Source organism: Equus quagga, chromosome 11, assembly GCF_021613505.1.
Source record: "Equus quagga isolate Etosha38 chromosome 11, UCLA_HA_Equagga_1.0, whole genome shotgun sequence".
Lineage (NCBI taxonomy): Eukaryota > Metazoa > Chordata > Mammalia > Perissodactyla > Equidae > Equus > Equus quagga.
This window is the reverse complement of record NC_060277.1, coordinates 83,946,843-83,969,461: the sequence shown is the minus strand read 5'-3', so window position 1 is coordinate 83,969,461 and position 22,619 is coordinate 83,946,843. Positions and strand designations below refer to the sequence as shown.

The following is a 22,619-nucleotide window of genomic DNA, read 5'->3' as shown; positions in this document are numbered from 1 at the left end:
CAGCATTTAAAACAGCACTGTGAACATTGGAACCAAAAGCTTTTGATTTTTAAAGAGCTACGTAATACTTTTATAGCTCATATTGGCATAATAACTGCCTCTTTAGAATTGTATCATCCTTAGGCTTGCCCTGTTTGGCCTCAAGGGGAGCAGAGGAGAGAACTGACGAGAGTGAGGGAAGGGCACAATTTCAGTTAGTTACAGCCCTTGTGGCTGAATTCCAGAATGGAAGGCAGCAGAAAACTTGCAGACAGACCTTCTTGCTATGAAGATTTTACAAGAAAATGACATCTGAAGCCCCAGTCTGCAGAGACTAATGGAAAAGAATCTATTTGAGTTTACCTAGCCTTTCTCGACCACACTGAGCTCACGTGCTGGGAGTGTATATGTATGTGTATGTTTTCATTCCAAATGTTCTATACTTTTGCCAATGTTACTTAGCATTAGTATTAGAAAACACAGATACCGTACGTATCCTTTTGAGCTTGCAAGATAAAACTTCATACAAAAGGATAATGTCCACAAGATATGTGAAAGTGACATTGCATGCACTCTACTTTAATAATGTTATATATGAAGTATCTATATCATTTATTTTTTACTACACCTGTTATATAATATACATTAATATATATGATAGGAATATTTCCTATATAGTCTAGAAATGAAAAGAACATTTCTCTTCTGCAGTTCGTAATCAGAAAGGCCTTACTTTTAAAATGGAATGATCTAACAAAAGAAAAGAACGTGGGAGGACATTGCAATACAGGCTGTATACTTAGAAGTAACAACCAGGTTAGAAATATACTTTCAATTTCATTTTGTCCAACAGAAGCCATGATTTTATACTCACTTTTCCATTTTAAGTGTACCTCTCCACTATCTTCATTATTTCTTGACTTTGCATTACAGATTTCAGAAGACACAGATTCCATACTGATCCTAAATTGCATGGGTTTTTGGGGGTGAGTGGAGTGGGGTGAACACAAACACATCAGTTTGCTCAAGTTCTTGACACAAGCCAGAGTCCACCAGCCCACCCAGAGGACTGCCCCTGCTCTCGGAGCCTGGGGTTGCACTGACTCCTGCCCACCACCAGAGAGGGCACAGACTCGCCAAGGTTCAGCCCGCAAGACTCACGCAGAGCCCTGGCCAGGGCTGAATGACACGGGAGGTCCCTGCTGGCGGCTTGACGTGGTGAAGAGTACACTACTTAGCTGTGACACTTTGGCTTGGGCACTGGCCTCACTAGGCCTTCCCTGGCTAAGAAATGAAAGGACTGGGTTAGAAGATCTCTAAGGCTTTTTTCAGTTTCCAAGTTCAGATTTCATGATTCTAAAAGTGTTCTTGGGAAATTTTCAGAGGTAGAAGAAACCCACAATTGAAATGAAGTTTCACCAGACAGAATTCTGGTCCTTGGGCTGTTGCCAAGCACCCCCCACAATGCCACAGAATACAGGTGATGGTTCAGTAACTGTTCCTACCCTTTGATCAGAATTCTCTGGTAACAGGCCCACCTGCATACCAGTGATAGCACAACAACTAACATTTATAAAGATGGTCTTAAGGCACCACACATTCTCAAGAACATTCAGGGACCTTCAGCCTAGTTTCACTGAGTTGCAGATTCTGATCGGTCACTAGCTAGCTGTCTGACTTTGGCAAACTTCAATCTCTTTGAGTCAAGGTTTTCTCATCTGCAAAACAAGGGAGTCTCTTTTCCTCTAAATATCCCATGATTATATATATTTTATCATCTATTAAACTAACACTTTGAAAATGTGTGATCTGTAGCACATATATGAATTACCTGTTATCCAGAATGCCCTACTCTCCTGCTGGACCAGAGAGACTACTGAATCAGAAAGGTCAGATCTGATCAACTACTTTAAAGAGCAATTTGGCAACAGCTATCAAGAATCTTTAAAATGTTCGAACCCTTTGACCTAGTAACTCTGCTTCTGGGACTCTATCAAGGACATAACCCAAAACGCAGAAGAAGCTTTATTAACAAGTCACTTTGGCTCTATTCCTAACAGAACAAAGAATAAAACCTAAAATTCAACAACGGAGAGGAAATCCAACAATTTCAAAGTAAATTTACAGGGTGTTTTTTAATAACATGGAATAATGCTCATGTTCTAATGTAAAGTGAAAAAAATCAGGATACAAAATTTCCTTCACATATATAATTAAAATTTAATTTTTTTAAAGCATACAAAAAGACTAGGTATATTGGTAGCAAAATATTAAACTTTCCTTTGGTCTGTTCTTTATTTCTTTTGGGAGAAGAGGGTGGAGCCAGGCAGGGGAGCCACAACAACGGCTTCTGCTTTCTCATCCAATAGCATACCATCACCGCATCCGCTTCTATCAATGATGTGAGTGCTCAACCCTCTGATGCCAGTAAGGTGGTCCTTCAGTAAGTCCCTTCGTAAGGGCAAAATACACTAATCTAAAATGTCTGGGCATTTTCCTTGATTCTCCCTTCATGTATCTTTTTACCAACATGAAAGGAACAGCACACTCTTGTCATTAGTCTCAGTCACCACTTGGGGGAAGAGAACAAAAAACTGTTTTCCAGGAGAAGTGACTTCAGAGCTGTGGATTAACGCTGCCATTTAATCACAGAAAAGAAAAACTAAAATCACTATACTAGTCTATCTTGAAAAACATTTATCACTCCTTTAACAATTCCCCCTATGCAAAATAAAATTTGTTTTACCTAAGTTCTTAAAAACCTAGTGTACACATATACTCTCCTTCCAGCGATTTGTGCTGAAGCCAATTCATTTAGTTGATCTGGCTGGAAATCAGAGCCCCAGGACAATTGTGATATTTCTCAACCCCCTCTTTGTCCCCCAGCGTCAGTGACACTTATCTTGAACAACACTGGTTTCTGAATAGTCTGGTTTCTGGAGCACTGGCAAATGGAATACCTGGATTTTTTTTTTTTTTTAATAAGATAAACAATCTGGGCACTTTGGGAAAGGCAAGATGCTTTGTTTTTGACAACTGATGAGTTCTGTTTAACCTGCTAGCCACTGACCTTTCATGTCTCCTACAAGTATCCATTACACTGCTCTTTTTGCTCACTTAATGGAGAGAACCTGCCAAGATCTGCTTCTGTGTTACTATTCTGCATCTCTCACAATCTCTTTGTCACTGGACATATGAAGATCATTAAGTGGCCTCAGGGTCACATGGGAGTCTAAAGGCATGGTAACACAAAAAACAATAAAATGTTAACCCACCTGTTGATATTTTGGTTCCTATTTCTTTCCAAACTGTCCTTCGCTCCTTGAGGGGGCTGAACTTGTTCACTTCTGCTCTGTTTTCCAGGGCCACAAAGAGTTGGCAGCTTAGAAAGCGGTAAACAGGTTTTAGTGCTTTGAAGAAATTCCTCTTCTCTTCACTCTCACATTCCATTTTTAAAGCCATTCTTGCCAAATGTAGAAATAACTCTAACTACCAAGAAGATTCCCCTGCATGTTTCATATCTAGTAACTCATTTCTGAGCTAGAGGCCTTTACGTAGAAACGTTGGCCCCCAGGAACACAGTCCAGACAGGGAGCAAGTAAAGAACGAGCTGATAACATAGACATCAAAAATCCAAAAACTTTCCCCTATATTATTATTAAGCCCCCAGACCCTGGGTTCTAGTCTAATCCTTACTCAGACTAACCTCATAGAGTCTTGTGCTTCAGTTTCCTCATCCATACAACAGGGACAATAACATCTGCCTGAATCCACCAGGCGGATGTTATGAAAACAAAACAACAAAGGCTACAATACTTTGGAAATTATATACACAAAATAAATTAAAGCCTATGTCCTTTATCCAAAAGAGAGACTTCTAGATCTGCTTATTCCAATTTTAACAAACTTAATTATATTTCCTAACCTACAGCAAATTAAGGCAACAAATGTTGGGTTTGGGGATGGCAGCAAGATGCCTAAAAGTGAGAGAATACATAAAAACAATCATAACTTCCCCAAAGTATAAGCTCAGAGGCTGCCTGGAGGGAAAGACTCCTCAGCAGGGGCTGAAAGCGGCACTGCATCATGGAGCACCACAAGAACAGATGTTCAGAAAAACGTCACAGTCACCAAGGAAAGGTTAGAATATACTTAGAATATATTCAAAATAGGTATTTAGAATAATGGGAAGTTTGTAATGTTTTCATTATGATTAAAAATTTTAAAACTGAGGAATTAAATGAAGGAATTTCAATTGTCTGAAACATTCGCTTAGGTGAAAATGCCTTATTCCTTGATTAGGCTAGAAAACCAGGGTGGATTTTTAAAGAAAAATTAAATATGGTATAATTGTTTTATACATAGATGCACTGGTAGATGGTTTCCAACAACGGCTGCCATCAATTCCTTCCCTCTCTCTGTCCGCATGGACACTCAAGAGATAGAGTCTATTTCCTTCCCCTTGAATCTGGGCTGGCCTTGGGACTTTGACCAATGGAAAGTGGCAGAAGAGACATTATCCTAAGGCCGCATCTAGTTTTTAAGAGGCCTGGCAGCTTCAGCTTTCACTTGGGAAACTAGCTGCCATGCTGTGGAGAAGCGTGAGTGAGACTATTTAGTGAATGATATGAAGCCAATTGCAGAGACAGGCCACCTGGAGGAGCCCAAGGCAGCAGACACATAAGTGAAGCCTTCTTGGGCCTTCTTGTCCAGCCCAGTCTCCAGGTGACTGCAGTCAAAGGAGTGATCGCAGGCTGTGCCACATGGAGTGGAAGAATCATCCAGGTAAGCCCTGTCATATTCCTGACCCACAAAATTGTGAGAAATAATAAACCATTGTTATTTTAAGCCACTAAATTTGGGGGGTTTTTGGTTGTTGTTGTTATACAGCAATAGATAACCAAAACATAATATACAAGAAAAGTTATTTCTAATAGTTTTCTAGCAAACTTTAATTTTCCACAGAAACAGAAATATCAGAGTCTAAATAAATTCTTTGTGCCTTCTTTTTATACAAAAACAAATGCCAGTGCTTTTCTAAATGTTCTAAGTGAGGAGTGAAGGCTCACTGAAATTCAGTAGGGGACAGTGAAAGAACACTAGATCAGGAGTCAGGAAACCTGCCCCTAACCAGCTGTGGGCCTTGGCAAGGCGTGGGAGTAGTGGGAGCTGTCTGCCCAGTGCAGGCAATACGGGGGTACACTGTAGGTGGAAAATTTTAAAACAGTAATAAAACCCATTAAAAGTTGGCCTGCTTTTTATCACCATGAGGCAGCCATTCTAAACAATTTCAGTAATAAAATCCTCCTTCCAGTGGGGCCGACCTCTCCTACTCCACCACCATCTCGCTAACAACAATGAACCTAGGGAAGTTTAAGTCACTGAGCTTGAGGTGCACTCTGTAAAATGATAGAGTGGAGCCATCTTCAAAATTCTGTGATTCAAGAGGCAGCCAGCTCTATGTGTGTACTTGTTCAGGTTTATTTATTCACCTCCTCAATGACCATTTATCGAGCACCTTTTTTTTTTTTTAAGGAAGATTAGCCCTGAACTAACATCTGCTGCCAATCCTTCTCTTTTTGCTGAGGAAGACTGGCCCTGAGCTAACATCCGTGCCCATCTTCCTGTACTTGATATGTGGGACACCTACCACAGCATGGCTTGCCAAGGGGTGCCATGTCTGCACCCAGGATCCGAACTGGTGAACCCCAGGCCGCCAAAGCAGAACGTGCCCACTTAACTGCTGTGCCACCGGGCTGGCCCCTATCGAGTACCTTCTAATTGTTAGGAACCATGCCACAGTTTAGGACAAAGAATGTCTAAGACCTAAGCCCTGTCCTCAAGGAGCTCAGGGAGGAGCCACTCTGCAATCTCACTAAGCCTCAAACTAAACCTCCAGGGTCAGTTCCCCTGGTGTCTTCTCACCTCCTTTAAGGCATCTTCTTTGACCACCAGGTCCCTCTGTCCCCAACTAGTGTTTAAGCTACTCATAGGTAGAGCTTGTGGTTCATTCACCATCATATCCCATAGTCTAATATACTGCCTCTGGCTCTATAAGTGTTTGCTGAATGAGTGAATGAATGAATAAGCAATTTAGAATGGGGATTAATAGCTGCCCAAGATACCATATTTAGTAAGCTGATCCATGTAAAATTGTCAATTCTTGATTATTTTGACCTATAAAACAGCAATTTCATATGGTTCAACTTGATGCACAGAGTTTACAGAGAAGGACATGGGGCTGTGTGTTGGGTTTGGAACAGGAGGTGAAGAGTATCTACCTTGGAATTCCATCCTAGAGGCCTTATTTCTCAAAGCCAAGAGGACCCCACTATGAGTTGGTTATCTTTATATGTCAGTCCTTGCACACAGGTTAGGGGCAATGTTAAACCCGGCTCCAGGTCCTGTTCAGGCTTCCCTGCCTCCCACTTCTTAGCTTTACCTGATGGCTCTTCTCTGACTGATCCCCAGTGCTTTCTTCAGAGACTTGAGTGAAAGGTTTCCAGCCACAGCCACTTCTTTTCCTGGACCTTTTGCCAAAATGTCCCCCTTGAAAGTCTCTCACTGTTCTTGAAGACCTTGCTAAAGTCAAGCAATTGCCACCAGTGTCTGGCTGCTGGCCCCCTGACAGCTGCATGACAGGAGGAACATAGCTTAAAGCTGGGGGGCCCAGGGCTGAAGGCAAGTCACAGACGTTTGCAAACTCTCTTGAAGAGGCCCACAGAGACTTGCGCTCCTCCTGCTCCTTCTGTATCATCTCAAGCTTATCTATTTTCTGTTGGGTATTCCTTAGCAAATCAGCATTCTGGTGCATTAACATCTGTGAAATCTTTAGATTCAGCACACACTTACTGATGTACTCCTCAGTCATGGACCTGTTGCTCACATTGCCCTCGGCTTCTCTGGCTGGCTCAGGTAGGCTGAGGGAACTAAGAGAACCATTTTGCCAGTCTAAGTCCTCAAAGGAGAGCTCTGTGTCAGCTTCTGAAGAGCTCTCATCCTCATTGCAAAAACAGCATGCCTCTCTCTCCATCTTTTCCAACTCTTCTTCCATGGACTTCAGTTCATCTACCTGGTTTGGTCTAGCTCCCTCAAAAGATGAACCAGCTCCTGCGGACTCTTCCTCTTTCTCATCTCCCATGTCCAGGCAGCTTGAGTAGATTTCATTGATTTCGAAGCTGCAGAGGCTTGCCTGACCTGGGCTGGGGCTCCTGGCCTCTTCCACCACAGAACAAGCAGGAGAAGCAGTCTCTTGGTTCTGCGTCTCCTTGGCCATCAGACTTGAATCTGGAACCTGAGGATCTGGTGCTGCTTTCTCGGTGGGAGAAGAGCGACTCCTTGGTGAATGAAGCTGACTGCCTGTTGAAAAGAGCAGCAACATGCAGCTGATTAAAGTGATCACACGCAGCAGCTAAGCAGCCTTGGCTAGTTGCTCGAGCGGCATGAGAATGCAGAAAGAAGCTTTTTATTTTCCCACTCCCTTCCCAGGTGTGGAAGACTACCAGATACATTCACAGAGAGTGAGAGGGTATTTCTAACCTAGGTGAAAGTTCCCATTTTGATGTGGGTTGAGACAGAAAATTTGGAAGGGATCAAACCCTGGGAGAAATGTTCTACGATTAAGTTATAGTATGTTCAAAACATGCATAACTGTCAGGACATGTAAATTATAGGCCCCTGAATCTTAAGGACTAAATACATAGCTGTTGTTGTTGTTGTTGTTGAGGATGATTGGCCCTGAGCTAATATCTTTGCCAATCTCCCTCTATTTTGTATGTGGGACACTGCCACAGCATGGTTTAATGAGCAGTGTGTAGGTCTGCGGCTGGGATCTGAACCAGTGAACCCTGGGCTACTGAAACAGAGTGCGCAAAATTAACCACTAGGCCACTGGGCTGGGCTGGCCCCCAATTCATACCTTTTCATGTCAGTTAAAATTATACTCTTGGTGAGAATCTGATAGAAGCAGTGAAGACACTGCCCAAGAAACTATTGCATCATGGGAGGGATTTGTTGTTAGTGTCATCGAGTTGATTCCGAGTCCTAGAGATCCTGTGTACAGCAGAGCAGAACCCTGCCCAGTCTTTTTGTGCCATTCTCTCACCTTCTGGCACTACATGAGACAATGCTCCACTGCTATTCATAGAGTTTTCATGGCCAATTTTTTGGGAAGTAGATGGCCAGGTCCTTCTTCCTACTCTGTCTAGTCTGGAAGCTCCACTAAAACCTGTCCACCATGGGTGACCCTGCTGGTATTTGAAATACTGGTGGCATAGCTTTCACCATCACAGCAACATACAGCCTCCACAATATGACAATTGAGAAATGGTGGTGTGGTTCCCTGACTGGGAAATGAACTTGGGCTACAGTGGCAAGAGTGTTGAATCTTAACTACTAGACCACCAGGGCTGGTTCCCCATGGGAGAGATAATACCTCAAAAAATACTGCCAGGACTGAACGCTCCTGGTTGATGGTGTACAGAGAGAGAGAACGAGGAGAACAGGGATAGAGGACACAAAGTAACGAGAGCTTGGAGAATCATTCTGGAGGCCTCCAGTCCTGTCCAAAGACAATCAGAGAGAATGGTCAGTTGGCTGGAATCGGAAAGCCTGGGTTCCAGATCTGCAAGAAGCCTGGAATCCTGAGCAAGCCACCTCTCTGAACCTTAGTTTTCTCATCTGGAAGATGAGGGCATTAAGTCAGATGATTGCAAGGTTCCTTCCAGCTCTGAATTCTAAAGGCTTCCAAGTGCACTAAAAAGCAGTAAGGCTACAGGAAAAAGTTTGGGATGAAACACAGAAATGTTAACAAATTATTTCTAAGTGGCAGAATTAAAATGGTAAGTAATTTCCTTATTCGTACTCTTTCAAATTTTCTATAATGAACAGATAATAGTTTTAAATTAAAAAATCATCATTTTTATTTGTGAAGCAATTAGATAAATTCCTAAAAGTAATCATGCTAGAAATAAATCGGTTGTTACTGCTTAGTTCTGGATCCAACCAAAGTGTAAATGGAGTCCAAAAGGTTGAACTTATTTATTTAAGGATCTTGATTATTCCCTAAGTCATGCATCTTTTCCCAGTATAAGTTACAGGTACAGTTTAGAGGAGCTGCCTAGTTGCACCTGGTGATTCTCAGAACACATTTACATCAAAACCTGTGGGTTAAAGCCATACCCATTTCCTTCAGCTCTTTTATTTCCAAGTCAGAGGTCTCTTTTGGATGTTCTGAAGTCAGTCCTAGATAGACATTAACATCAGGATGGAGTTCATATCTCTGAACCCTGGGGCTCACGGTTGGCTGAGTTCTCTGGGCTCCAATAAAATCCTGAAACAAGGGAAATACTGTCAAGGACAGATCTGCAATCATCTGACTGTCACTGGCGTTTCAGAAACAGATCTAGGTATCAAATAAACTCCCTCTCATTCCTGTTGGGTAGACTAACTGTAGTCCTAATTAGTTAATTCACTGTTATCACCAATATTTAAAAAGGAATAACAGTAGCCGCCATTCACTGAATTGCACTATGTGCCTACACAACGCGCCCCCACTGTGTGTGGGCCCTCCACAACCTCCCTCCTCAGTGCCCTGCTGTCCTCACCAAGTTAAGCAGTTAGGTTTTTCTCAGGAACACAGAAAGGGCGCAATGAAATGAGGATTCCAAAACTTCTTACAACTTGGTCTCGAACTCGCTGTTCCCCTGAGATGGGTGAGCAAAACTAACAACTTCAGAGCTTACCTTTAAGTCATTCTTCAGAATATACCGGATGTCCTGAAGGTTCATAGTTCGGTCCTTCTGCTTGACCTGGATGCCTGACTTAACAATATCATAATAAGGTTTTGGAAGCCTGACATCAGCTTCTAAATACTTTCCCAAGACTATAGCATCTTTAATAACTGAGCCATCTAAGCCATTCCAAGGTATGTTATCTGTTAAGGAAAGAGTCATAGGGAAGAGTAACATTAAGAAATCAGATGAAATTGGGTAAGCTTAGTCAAGTCACTCAAACTCTTTAAACATTAATTTCTCTCTGCCGAAAAACTACCTGGAAGTCCAACAACAAACAAGAAGCCACTTTACCTATTTACCAGGGAAATCTCTGCTGCAGAGACAGAAAAAAGTTGTATCAGAATCATGTATACATGGACTCCCCACTGGCAGACCTGGGGACCATAAGGGAAAGCTGGGTTGCCAAACGCACTCATCTCATGGAAAGTGTGGTATTGCCTCTGAGACTATAAACACTGCTGAATGGAGGCTGACTCTCACCCCCTCAAGAGAAGGTGGCTTTACAGTGTGTGTATGTGCGTGCGTATGTCCCTCTCTTGAAAGATTCCTTCTGTCTTCAAATATGTGATCACTTCCTTCACATTAGAGTCCTGTATGTTTGGAAAGGTTTCTATTTCTTTCAAGTGACACTGTTATATGGACACTGGAACCTGAGCGTATTTTATTTCATGGTTTACTTTTCAGAGGCCAGTCTTTTCCCCTCATTTACGAGTTCTTAACGGGCACCTTACAGAGACCTCTAAGCACTGACAGTAATCTTCAGTTTAAAATCTTTGCTTGGGGGCCGGCCCTGTGGCCGAGTAGTTAAGTTCGCGTGCTCCGCTTTGGCAGCCCAGGGTTTCAGCAGTTCAGATCCTGGGCACGAACATGGCACCGTTTATCAGGCCATGCTGAGGCAGCGCCCCACATGCCACAACCAGAAGGACCCACAACTAAAATAAACAACTACGTACTGGGGGGGATTTGAGGAGAAAAAGCAGAAATAAATAAATAAAACCTTTGCTTGGATTAAATGCACTAGCACTGACTGACACGCCAAAAGGTGGGCTTTGCTGAGTCTTAAAGAACAGGTTAAAAGAGAAAGATTTCCAGGAGATCATCTTATATCTTCCATAAGCACAAAGAGGTTTCTTTGAAGAAATCTCTTTTTTCTACGTCCTGCATTTCCATAAAACTAAGTAACTGTTGGAGGAAAAAAAAAATCCCACCTAAGAATAGGGACTTTGGTCACCGTCAATGTGTTCTTTGATCTACCTGTTAAAATCTCCTGTATGATCATAGAAAAGCTGTAGATGTCCGACTTCACCGTGGCTGCCTTCTGTAGGATCACCTCCGGGGCCGCCCAGTTATACAGCTGGGTGGGGAGGGGCACTCGAGTCAGGTCCCTATGGACACCTCCATCCTGGCTACAGAAGGAAACACAAGGTAAGGCTCATGTCTTAAAAGATAAGTGTGATTACCCCACAGCACGTTCGTGAAACATTTGCCTCTGAAGACTGGCAACCTCCCTGAGCTTCTATAAACCCAGCTAGAACTTGAGCTAACCCACACTGCCAGCTGTTCCAACACTTGCAAATTCCTTACTGTTCCTACCTGAGCAGGCCCTGCCCACCCTTCCACCTCTTCTGGCAGCTCTCTCCTCATTCACCCCACCCAAGTCACAGGAGCCCTTCTTTCAGTTTCTCCAACATGCCAAGCACATCACCACTTCAGGTCTTTGCACTGGTGACTTCTGCGTGGCACACTCTACCCACAGATCCTAGTGCAACTGGCTGCTTCTTATAACTAAGGTATTAGCTCAAAAATCACCTCCTCAGAGAGGCCTTCCCCGACCAACTAAGGTAGTCCCATTTTATCGGCTTCAGAGCACTTATTACCTGAATTTCTTGTTCGTGTATTTATTGTTTATCTGTCTCCCCTCCAGCTCCATGTGGGTAGGCACTGTATCTGTCTTTTATATCACTCTATCTCTAAATTTACACCAGGACCTCAATGCTTACTTTTGAATAAATGAATCTAAGACTCTTTCCAGACCACTCCTCAGGCCCCATCTGCTTTATCAAAGCCTTCTGGGACTCCTCCAACTCCTCGCAATGGCTTCTTTTCTGAACTCTGCCCTCTTGGGAATGAGCTTTCAGTTTAGCACTCAAAAGTTCACTGATTTGCTTGAATAACTCAGCTTCCCAACCAGACTCCTTGAGAGTGTCCTAAATGTCTTCTGGGCTAACAAGAATCCTAGGGCAAGGTCAGCGCTAACTTCTGCCCACAGCTGTCATGAGCATCAGATGAGATCATGTGTGTGGAAACACTCTGTGAGCTATAAAGCCTCATGCAAATAAGGAATTAACACGACATTAAAAGAAGAACACACAAAGCCCCAAATCAGTAGAAGGAAGGAAATAATAAAAATCAGAGCAGAAATAAATGAAATAGAGACCAAAAAAAAAAAGAAAAAAATCAATGAAACGAAGAGCTGGTTCTTTGAAAGAACAAAACTGACAAACCTTTATCTAGACTCATCAAGAAAAAAAGAAAGAAGGGTCAAATAAATAAAATGAAGTGAAAGAGGAGAATTTACAATGGACACCTCAGAAATACAAAGGATTATAAGGGAATACTATGAAAAGCTATATGCCAAGAAATTGGATAATCTAGAAGAAATGGATAAATTCTTAGAATCATATAACCTTCTAAAACTGAAGCAAGAAGAAACAGAGAATTTCAATAGACCAATAACCAGTAAGGAGATCAAAACAGTAATCAAAAACCTCCCAAAAAATAAATGTCCAGGACCAGATGGCTTGTCTGGTGAATTCTACCAAACATTCAAAGAAGACTTAATATCTATCTTTCTCAACCTCTTCCAAAAAATTGAAGAGGTGGACAAGCTTCCTAACTCACTCTACAAAGCCAACATTACCCTGACACCAAAACCAGACAAGGACAACATAGAAAAAGAAAATTACAGGGGCAGGCCTGGTGGCATAGTGGGTTAAGTTTGTGCATTCCCCTTTGGTGGCCCAGAGTTTGCAGGTTCAGATCCTGGGTGTAGATCTACACATTGCTCATCAAACCATGCTGTGGCGGCATCCCACATACAAAACACAGAGGAAGACTGACACAGACGTTAGCTCAGGGACAATCTTCCTCAAGCAAAAAGAGTAAGATTGGCAACATATGTTAACTCAGGGCCAATCTTCCCCACACACAAAAAAATAAAAGAAAAGAAAATTACAGGCCAATATCACTGATGAACATTGATGCAAAAATTCTCAACGAGGGGCTGGCCCCGTGGCCGAGTGGTTAAGTTCGCGCGCTCCGCTGCAGGCAGCCCAGTGTTTCGTTGGTTCGAATCCTGGGCGCGGACATGGCACTGCTCATCAGACCACGCTGAGGCAGCGTCCCACATGCCACAACTAGAAGAACCCACAACGAAGAATATACAACTATGTACCGGGGGGCTTTGGGGAGAAAAAGGAAATAATAAAATCTTTAAAAAAAAAAAATTCTCAACAAAATACTAGCAAATCAAATACAACAACACATTAAAAAGATCATACACCACAATCAAGTGGGATTTATTCAGGGATGCAGGGATGGTTCAAGATCTGCAAATCAATCAACATGACACACCACATTAACAAAATGAAGAATAAAAATCACATGATCATCTCAATAGATGCAGAGAAAGCATGTGACAAGCTCCAACATCCATTTATGATAAAAACTCTGAATAAAAGGGATATAGAAGGAAAGTACTTCAACATAATAAAGGCCATATATGACAAACCCATAGCTAATATTCTCAATGGAGAAAAACTGAAAACTATCCCTCTAAGAACAGGAACTGGACAAAGATGCCCACTTTCACCATTCTTATGTAACATAGTATTAGAAGTGCTAGCAAGAGCAATCAGGCAAGAAAAAGAAATAAAATGGATCCAAATTGGAAAGGAAAAAGTAAAATTGTCACAATTTGCAAATGACATGATTTTATATATAGAAAACCCTAAAGAATCTACCAAAAAACTTTTAGAAATAATAAATGCAAGACACAAAATCAATGTACAAAAATCAGTTGCCTTTCTATACACTAACAAGGAAGTAGCAGAAAGAGAAATTAAGAATACAATCCCATTTATAATTGCAACATAAAAAATAAAATGCCTAGGAATAAATTTAACCAAAGAGGTGAAAGATCTGTACACTGAAAACTATAAAACATCATTGAAAGAAATTGAAGAAGACAAAAAGAAACAAAAAGATTTCCATGCTCTTGGATTGGAAGAACTAACATAGTTAAAATGTCCAGGGGCCGGCCCCGTGGCCAAGTGGTTAGGTTTATGCACTCCACTTCAGCGGCCCAGGGTTTCACCAGTTCGGATCCTGGGTGCGGACATGGCACCACTAATCAGCAGCATCCCATGTTCCAGAACTAGAAGGACCCACAACTGAAAATGCACAACTATGTACTGGGGGGCTTTGGGGAGAGAAAGGAAAAAATAAAAAAATCTTAAAAAAAAAATGGGGGGAGGGGGCTGGACCAGTGGCGCAGTGGTTAAGCATGCATGTTCAGCTTTGGTGGCCCGGGGTTTGCCAGTTCAGATCCCGGTGTGGACATGGCACCGCTTGGCAAGCCATCCCACATATAAAGCAGAGGAAGATGGGCACAGATGTTAGCTGAAGGCCAGTCCTCAGAAAAAAGAGGAGGATTCAGAAAATAGAGGAGGATTGGCAGCAGATGTTAGCTCAGGGCTAATCTTCCTCAAAAAAAAAAAAAAAAGTCCACACTTCCTAAAGCAATCTACAGATTCAACACAATCCCTATCAAAGTCCCAACAACATTTTTCACAGAAATAGAACAAAGGATCCTAAAATTTATATGGAACAACAAAAGACCCTGAATAGCCAAAGGCATCCTGAGAAAAAAGAACAAAGCTGGAGGCACCATAATCCCTAACTTCAAAATATACTACAAAGCTATAATAATCAAAACAGCATCGTACTGGTACAAAAACAGACACAAAGATCAATAGAACAGAATCAAGAGCCCAGAAATAAACCCAGACATCTATGGACAGCTAATTTTTGACAAGTGAGCCAAGAACATACAATGGAGAAAGGAAAGTCTCTTCAATAAATGTTGTTAGGACAACTGGACAGCCACATGCAAAAGAATGGAAGTAGACCATTATCTTACACCATACACAAAAACTAACTCAAAATGGATTAAAGACTTGAAGGTAAGACCTGAAACCATAAAACTTCTAGAAGAAAACATAGGCAATAGACTCTTTGATAGTGGTCTTGGCAGCATATTTTCAAGTACCATGTCTGACCCGGCAAGGGAAACAACAGAAAAAATAAACAAATAGGACTACATCAAACTAAAAAGCTTCTGCACAGCAAGGAAACCATCAACAAAACGCAAAGACAACCTAACAACTGGGAGAAGATATTTGCAAATCTTATTATCTGATAAGGGGCTAATATTCAAAATATATAAAGAACTCATACATCTCAAGAACAAAAAAACTAACAACCCAATTAAAAAATGCACAAAAGATCTGAACAGACATTTCTCCAAAGAAGATACACAGATGGCCAACAGGCACGTGAAAAGATGTTCAACATCACTAACTATAAGGGAAATGCAAATCAAAACTACAATGAGATATCACCTCATGCCTGTCAGAATGGCTATAATTAACAAGACAGGAAATAACAAGTGTTGGAGAGGATGTGGAGAGAAGGGAACTCTCATACACTGCTGGTAGGAATGCCAGCTGGAGCAGCCACTATGGAAAACAGTATGAAGAGTCCTCAAAAAAATCAAGAATAGAACTACCATAGGACCCAGCTATTCCACTGCTGGGTGTTTATCCAAAGAACATGAAAACATAAATGGGTAAAGATATATGCACCCCTATGGTCACTGCAGCATTACTCACAATAGCCAAGACTTGGAAGCAACCTAGGTGCCCATTAATGACGAATGGATAAAGAAGATGTGGTATATATACACAATGGAATACTACTCAGCCATAAAGAATGATGAAATCTGGCCATTTGTACAACATGGATGGACTTTGAGGGTATTATGTTAAGCGAAGTAAGTCAGAGGGAGAAAGTCAAACACCATATGATCTCACTAATAGAAGATAAAAACAACAATAAACAAACACATAGAGACAGAGACTGGATTGGTGGCTACCAGAGGGGAGGGGCGAGGGAGGAGGGTGAAAGGAGTGATTAGGATTGTAATTAGTCTTTGGGTGGTGAACATGATGTAATCTACACAGAAATCGAAACGTAATAATGTACACCCAAAATTTACATGTTATAAACCATTGTTACTGCAATATAAAAAAAAAAAGGATTAAAAATAAATAAATAAGGGGCCAGCCCGGTGGCATAGTGGTTAAATTCACATGCTCCGCCTTGGCGGCCCAGGGTTCGCAGGTTCGGATCCTGAGTGTGGACTTAGCATGGCTCATCAAGCCATGCTGTGGTGGCATCCCACATAAAACAGAGGAAGATTGGCAGAGATGTTAGCTCAGGGCCAATCTTCCTCACAAAAAATAAATAAATAAATAAATAAATAAACAAAGCTAGTTGTGTCTGGGAGGGGCAGCTTCTTTTCTGGCTGTCATTTTAGGGCAGTTATTTTTCTGGGCTTCAGTTCTGACATCTAATTTTAAAATTAGATTTGGCTATGGCTGTGTGATACTACTTGCAAGGTTAATTCCAGCTCTCAAGATTCCATTAAGAAGAAGTTGAAGAAACTCAATAAACAAAACAAAACAAATACAAAAACAAAAAAAGAAGGATTGAAGAATGGGAGAAGCTGCTGTATCATTTTTACACCAAGAGATGGAGTGCTACGCTTGACAATGACATTCAACAAACCGACTGTCCAAACACAGTGTTACCAAAAATAAACGTGGAATTGAAAGTTATTTGAGATTCTTGGGTAATCACCTCATGTTATCAGCTGTCAAAGAAAGGAATGCTGTTATGACTGGACCTAGTTGCTGATGGACATTTCTGCCTGAAGTTCCGATCTGAGGTCAACAAGCCCAAAGGAGAACTCACGCCTTCCTACTCAGTTACTGCCCAGCCCCTCCCTTGACCAGTGTGTGGACCCCAGCTCCTCAGTGCATCTCACATCTTTCCCTTCTATTTTGGTTCCTTGGTCACTACTAGGCCCTGGCCTGTCACCTCCTAGCTGGTCTTCTTCCCCTCAACTTCCCATCCATTCTGCTTCCATAGCCAGGAAACAGCCTCTATCATCCAGTTCTAGCCACAGCTGGGTAACTTCAGACCATCTCTTCACATCTCTGGGCCTCAGTTTCCTCATCTATAAAATGACGCGGTTGGACTGGGCCATCTCCAAAGCTCCATTTCACTCTAGGAGTCACATTTGTGTTGGAGAGCTCAAGCAGAAGAAACTGCTCTACCTCCTTCTCAACAACAGATGGTGCTCCATCACCAGCAAACAGCTTGGATTCTGTCACAGCCTTCCTGAAAAGCTTTCCTTGTTATCAACAGCAAAAACGTCCAAACCCCTTAGCTTCCACTGCTTCTGAACACACAGCCAAAGTGGTCAACCCTGTCATGATCCATTTCAAGTTTCCCTTAGACTGATCCATTCACTTAACAAATGTTTACTGAGCACTTACTATGTGGCAGGCCCTGGGCTGGGTGCTGAAGATGAAGAAGCCATGGTCCCTGCCCTCTCAGAGCTCACCATCTGGTGGGGCAGAAACACCTGACTGCAGAGGAGTGGAATATGCAAAGCGCTGCAGGGAAGAGGGCTTCAGTATAGGCTTCATGGAGTGTGATAGGAGATTGCACCTGAAGTGATTTTAAAAGGATAAACAGGCGAGTGGCAAGTATTCCAGATGCGGGGAATAGCACCGTGAAATAGCATGGACTGAAAGTGGCTTTGGATGGCCAGGCAGGGAATGGAAAGTGATGAAGTTGGCACTGTGGGTGGAGCCCCACCTTGGAAGGCTTCCACACTCTGCAAAGTACCTGTATTTAATCTTGCAGGCCATGGGGAGCCACTGAAAGGTTTTACCTGGGATTGAGAATGGACCAGATCTGAGGCTGAGTAGCTCACTTGCTGATAGTTGTCTGGCCTCCACAGGTTCCCACATGGAAAACTGCAACAGCTCCAACCACACCTAACTGCTCCCCTCCCTCTCTCTTGCCTCATCATAGCCTCTCCTCCACAGGCAGGAGGCAAGAGGGATCTTAACCTGTAAATCATCCATGATATCATCCTGCTCAAAAAAACCCTTCCGTTGCATCCCAGTGTTCTTAGGATAAATTTCAAACTCTCCACCAAGGCCCACGAGGCCAAGCATAATCTGGTCCCTACTCTCCTCTCCAGGCAGAGGAAAAGGTGCACAAGGGGTCAGGGAGGTGAGTCTTTCCGTTTCATTCATTCAAAAACCATATGTTGAACATCCACTGTGTGAAGGCTTGTTCTAGGCATTTGAGAAATGGCAGTGGATAAAACAGAAATCCCTACCTTCCTAAAGCTTTTCATGTAGTGAGAGAAGTAAATTACGAGCATGTGAGAAGCAAAGACCTACTGGATATGTCATTGCTTCCCACTTTGCTGTGGCCAGAGGCACCTTCTCACTGCAAGGAGGTTGGGAAATGTGCCATAGCTGTGCATCCTGGAAGGAGAGAGAAGGTGATGGGTGCTGATGAGCCTTGCAGTCATCACACCTCCTATGGCAGGGCCAGGTGCTGGACTGGGTGGATGCTAAGGGCCTTCCCTGCCCTCAAGGACCTCAGTGCAGTGAGGCAGGCAGTCACAAAAACAAAGCCCTCATTCAAGGGTTGGTGGATGGGCTTCATTTCGTTTGGCAGGGGTCAAGGTCCACATGAGAGTTGGGGGCTGACCCCCACCTCCTGCCCCTAGACTCTAGGAGGCCCCTAAACCCCACTGTGTGCCCCTCCATGCTCTCTCTTGCTCACTGGCCAGCAATGTAGAGGACATACTGAGGGACTAAGGCCTTGGGGACAGCGGAGCCACAGATAGGAGGAACTCGGAACAAAGAAAGTGTCCCCCTCCAACACACACTAGACTGCAATGTGACTGAGAAACACACCTTGGTTATGTTAAGCCACTGAACATTTTGGAGTGGATGGTTACAGCATTTACAGACATTGGCTAATCTGGGCTCTTGCTTGTTAAATGTTTATTAAAATGAGAATGTCCACAGCAGAAGAAACTTCTCCAAAGTCAGTCTAACCTTGGCAGACAGGGCAAGGGATTTAGGAAACCTCTTCCCCCATTGATGAAACAGTTCAGCCCACCAATGAGGAGGAGTTCCACCCAGATTAGATTTCCTGTCTACAGCAAAGGATCTCCAGGGAGACTGTCTATGGAAGTCATGATGGAGGTTGCACCCACCTTTCCATCATGTACTCCAGGTTGGTCAGCCTCGCTTCCCCTGTGGAGACGATGTGGACAGCGTAGGAGCTGAGGGAGCGGTGGATAAAGCCTCGGGAATGCAGGTATCTCAGAGCATCGGAAATCTGGAGCAGCAGGTGTACAATCACCTCCATGTGTAGCACCGGGAACTGAGAGCGCTGCAAGCAAGAGACACACCAGCCAGGAATGAGAGGGCCTGGGCGCCCCAGAACTGCAAAATGCTTTGTAGTTTCCAAAGACTTCTCAATTGGTCCCCACAGCTACCTACTGTCCTCATGTTATAGACAGGGAACCTAAAGCTCAGGCAGGTTAAGTGACTGGCCTAAAGTCCCACTGACCAGGACCCCAGCTCAAAATCTGGGCTCCTTTCCAAAACTTAGCTGAGCTGCTTCATACCATAAAAAATAAGAATGGGTGACATCAGCACCATAGCAGAGTGAGTTGTTCCCTTACTCTCTCCCCTTTAAGTTACAACTAAATGGACAATCATTAATCAGCAGAGGATTCCCTAAGCAGCACAACAGGACATCTGAGAAATCTACGTAGCTATACATCTGAAGGTAGGTGGACTGGATCCCTGGAAGGCAGTGAACTAGGTGAGTGCATCCCTACCCCTACCCCTCCCGGATGGCAGTGAGCCAGGTTATGGTTCCTCACAGAGCAGCTGGGAATGACTGTAAGAGGAGGCAAGGACAGCCCAGTCTACACAAATGCTTTTGGAGTTGTAGCCTGGCCCATGACAGTGCACACCATACCACAGTGGCCCCACTAGTGGAAACACTATATACCAAGTGCTGGTGGCTCAGCCCCAGCAAAGGTACCCACTCACTGAGCACAGCACAGGTCAAAAGGTGCCCTGCCTGCTCAGAAGGCACCCACACCCACGGAGCACAGCAGCCCATGGGACCCACTGAGTGGTGGCTCAGCTCTCGTGTAGGCATTCCTCTGGCTTAGTGTGCAGCAGCTTAGCCAGTCCCCTGCCAAGCACAGAAGCCTGGCCTACAACACCCAATCTGCCCACCGGGCTCAGAGGTCCTGCCCACGGAGTGCAACCTGCAGAGCAGCTGCAGCCAGCTTGGACAAATGCAGAATAGCCCTACCCACAAAACTTCCAGCAGATGGGGCGGAACCAGAAAACACAGCTCCTGCTCCCCGCAAGAGATGGCAGGTGGAATCTGTGACCTGATGCTACCACAAATGGGCCAGCAAGGGATCACTTCATCAAACACCATGAACAATTACATTAACACTTCAGAGCAAAAGGAAAATGACAAGTCTCCAGAAACCAATCCTGAACTCACAAAAATTTACAATCTAAATGACAGAGAATTCAAAATACTTATCATAAAGAAACTCAATGAGTCACAAGAAAACTTGGGAAGACAGTTCAATAAACTCAAGAATAAAACTAATGAGCAGAAGGAATAGTTCACCAAAGAGATTGAAACTCTAAAAAAAAAACCAAACGAATTCTGGAAATGAAGAACACAATTAATCAGATTAAAAATAATCCAGAATACAAAAAAATTACACCTGACGTTAAGGAGGACAAATTAGTGATTTAGAGGATAGAAATACAGAAATGCTTCAGGTGGAGGTGAGAGAACTAGATTTTTAAAAAATGAAATTCTTCAAGAAATGTCCAACTCAATTAGGAAAAGCAACATAAAGATTATAGGTAGTCCAGAGGGAGAAAGGAGCAGAGAGCTTGTTCAAAGAAACAATAGCTGAGAACTTCCCAAACCTGGGGGAGAAACTGGACATCCAAGTACATGAATCCAATAGAACTTCTATTACATCCCTGCAAGAAGACCTTCTCCAAGGCCTATACTGTTAAAACTGGCAAAAGTCAATAACAAAGAAAAAATATTAAGGGAAGCAAGGCAGAAGAAAATAACCTAGGAAGGAACTCTTATCAGGCTTTCAGCAGATTTCTCAGCAGAAACCGTACAGACTAGGAGAAAATGGAATGGTACGTTCAAAATACTGAAAGACAAAAACTTTCAGCCAAGAATACTCTATGCAGAGAAACTATCCTTCAGATATGATGGAGGAAAAAAAGCTTTCCCAGATAAACAAAAGCTGAGGGAGTTCATCGCCACTAGAACTGCCCTACGAGAAATGATGAAAGAAGCCTTCCTACCTGAAATGAAAAGGCAAATGTTTACAAAACCCTGAGCAATGGGGCCGGCCCTGTGGCTGAAAGGTTAAGTTCACGCACTCCGCTGCAGCAGCCCAGGGTTTCACCAGTTTGGATCCTGGGCGCGGACATGGCACCGCTCATCAGGCCACATTGAGGCGGTGTCCCACATGCCACAACTAGAAGGATCTGCTACTAAGATATACAACTATGTACCAGGGGGATTTGAGGAGATAAAGCAGAAAAAAAAAGAAAGAAAAAAAGCCTCCCTCAAAAAACAAAAAAAAAACAACAGCAAAAAACAAAACCCTGAGCAAGGTGATAAATAGAAAGATATAATCAGAAAATTGCAGCTTTATATCAGAATAGGTCAGTAAACAATTATAACTAAAAGACAAAGGGAAGGAAAGCATCAAAAATAACTATAAACACTTCAATTTAGTCACAAACTCTCAACACAGAAAAGAACAATCTGAGACAACAATAACTCTAAAACAGAAGAGGAAAGGGATGGAACCTGCTTAGGCTAATGGAGATAAGAGGCAATCAGAAAATGGACTGTCTCATCTAGGAGATCTTTTATACAAACCTCATGGTAATCACTAAACAAAAAATCAGAGTAAATCATAAATAAATAAAGAGGAAATGGAGAAAACTGTCACAGACAATCACCAAACTGAAATGGCAGTCAGAAATACAAGGGAAAAGAGACAATGGAAATATAGAACAACCAGAAAATAAGAGAGAAAATGGCAGTATTAGGCCCTCATATATCAATAATCACTCTAAATGTAAATGGATTGAATTAGCCAATCAAAAAACACAGAATGGGTGGGTGGATTAAAAAACAAGACCCAATAATATCCTGTCTCCAGCAAACACATCTCAGCTCTAAAGACAAACATAAGCTCAGAGTGAAGGGATGGAATATGAGACTCCAAGCAAATGGCAAGCAAAAGAAAGCAGGAGTTGCCATACTTAGATCAGACAAAGCAGACTTCAAGCTAAAACAGACAAGGAGAGACAAAGAGGGGCAGTATATAATGATAAAAGGGACATTCCACCAAAAGGACATAACACTTATAAATATATATGCATCTAACACAGGAGCACCAAAACACATAAAACAATTATTAACAGACTTAAAGGGAGAAATTGACATAATAATAGTAGGAGACCTCAATGCCCCACTTACATCAATGGACAGATCATCCAGACAGAAAATCAACAAGGAGACAGTGGCCTTAAATGA

General features: G+C 42.7%; 1 protein-coding gene across 1 annotated transcript in view; it reads right to left on the bottom strand.

Moving 5' to 3' along the window:
* Nucleotides 1-22,619, bottom strand: part of TEX14 (testis expressed 14, intercellular bridge forming factor) — a 94,849-nt gene that overhangs the window by 24,541 nt on the left and 47,689 nt on the right. The window contains exons 12-19 of the mRNA XM_046676308.1: nt 19,207-19,385; nt 11,028-11,179; nt 9,723-9,913; nt 9,160-9,310; nt 6,422-7,338; nt 3,255-3,361; nt 1,141-1,263; nt 854-942 (exon numbers count right to left, since the gene is read on the bottom strand). Coding sequence (XP_046532264.1) covers nt 854-942; nt 1,141-1,263; nt 3,255-3,361; nt 6,422-7,338; nt 9,160-9,310; nt 9,723-9,913; nt 11,028-11,179; nt 19,207-19,385 — 1,909 coding nt within the window. The remainder of the gene's footprint in view (nt 1-853; nt 943-1,140; nt 1,264-3,254; nt 3,362-6,421; nt 7,339-9,159; nt 9,311-9,722; nt 9,914-11,027; nt 11,180-19,206; nt 19,386-22,619) is intronic.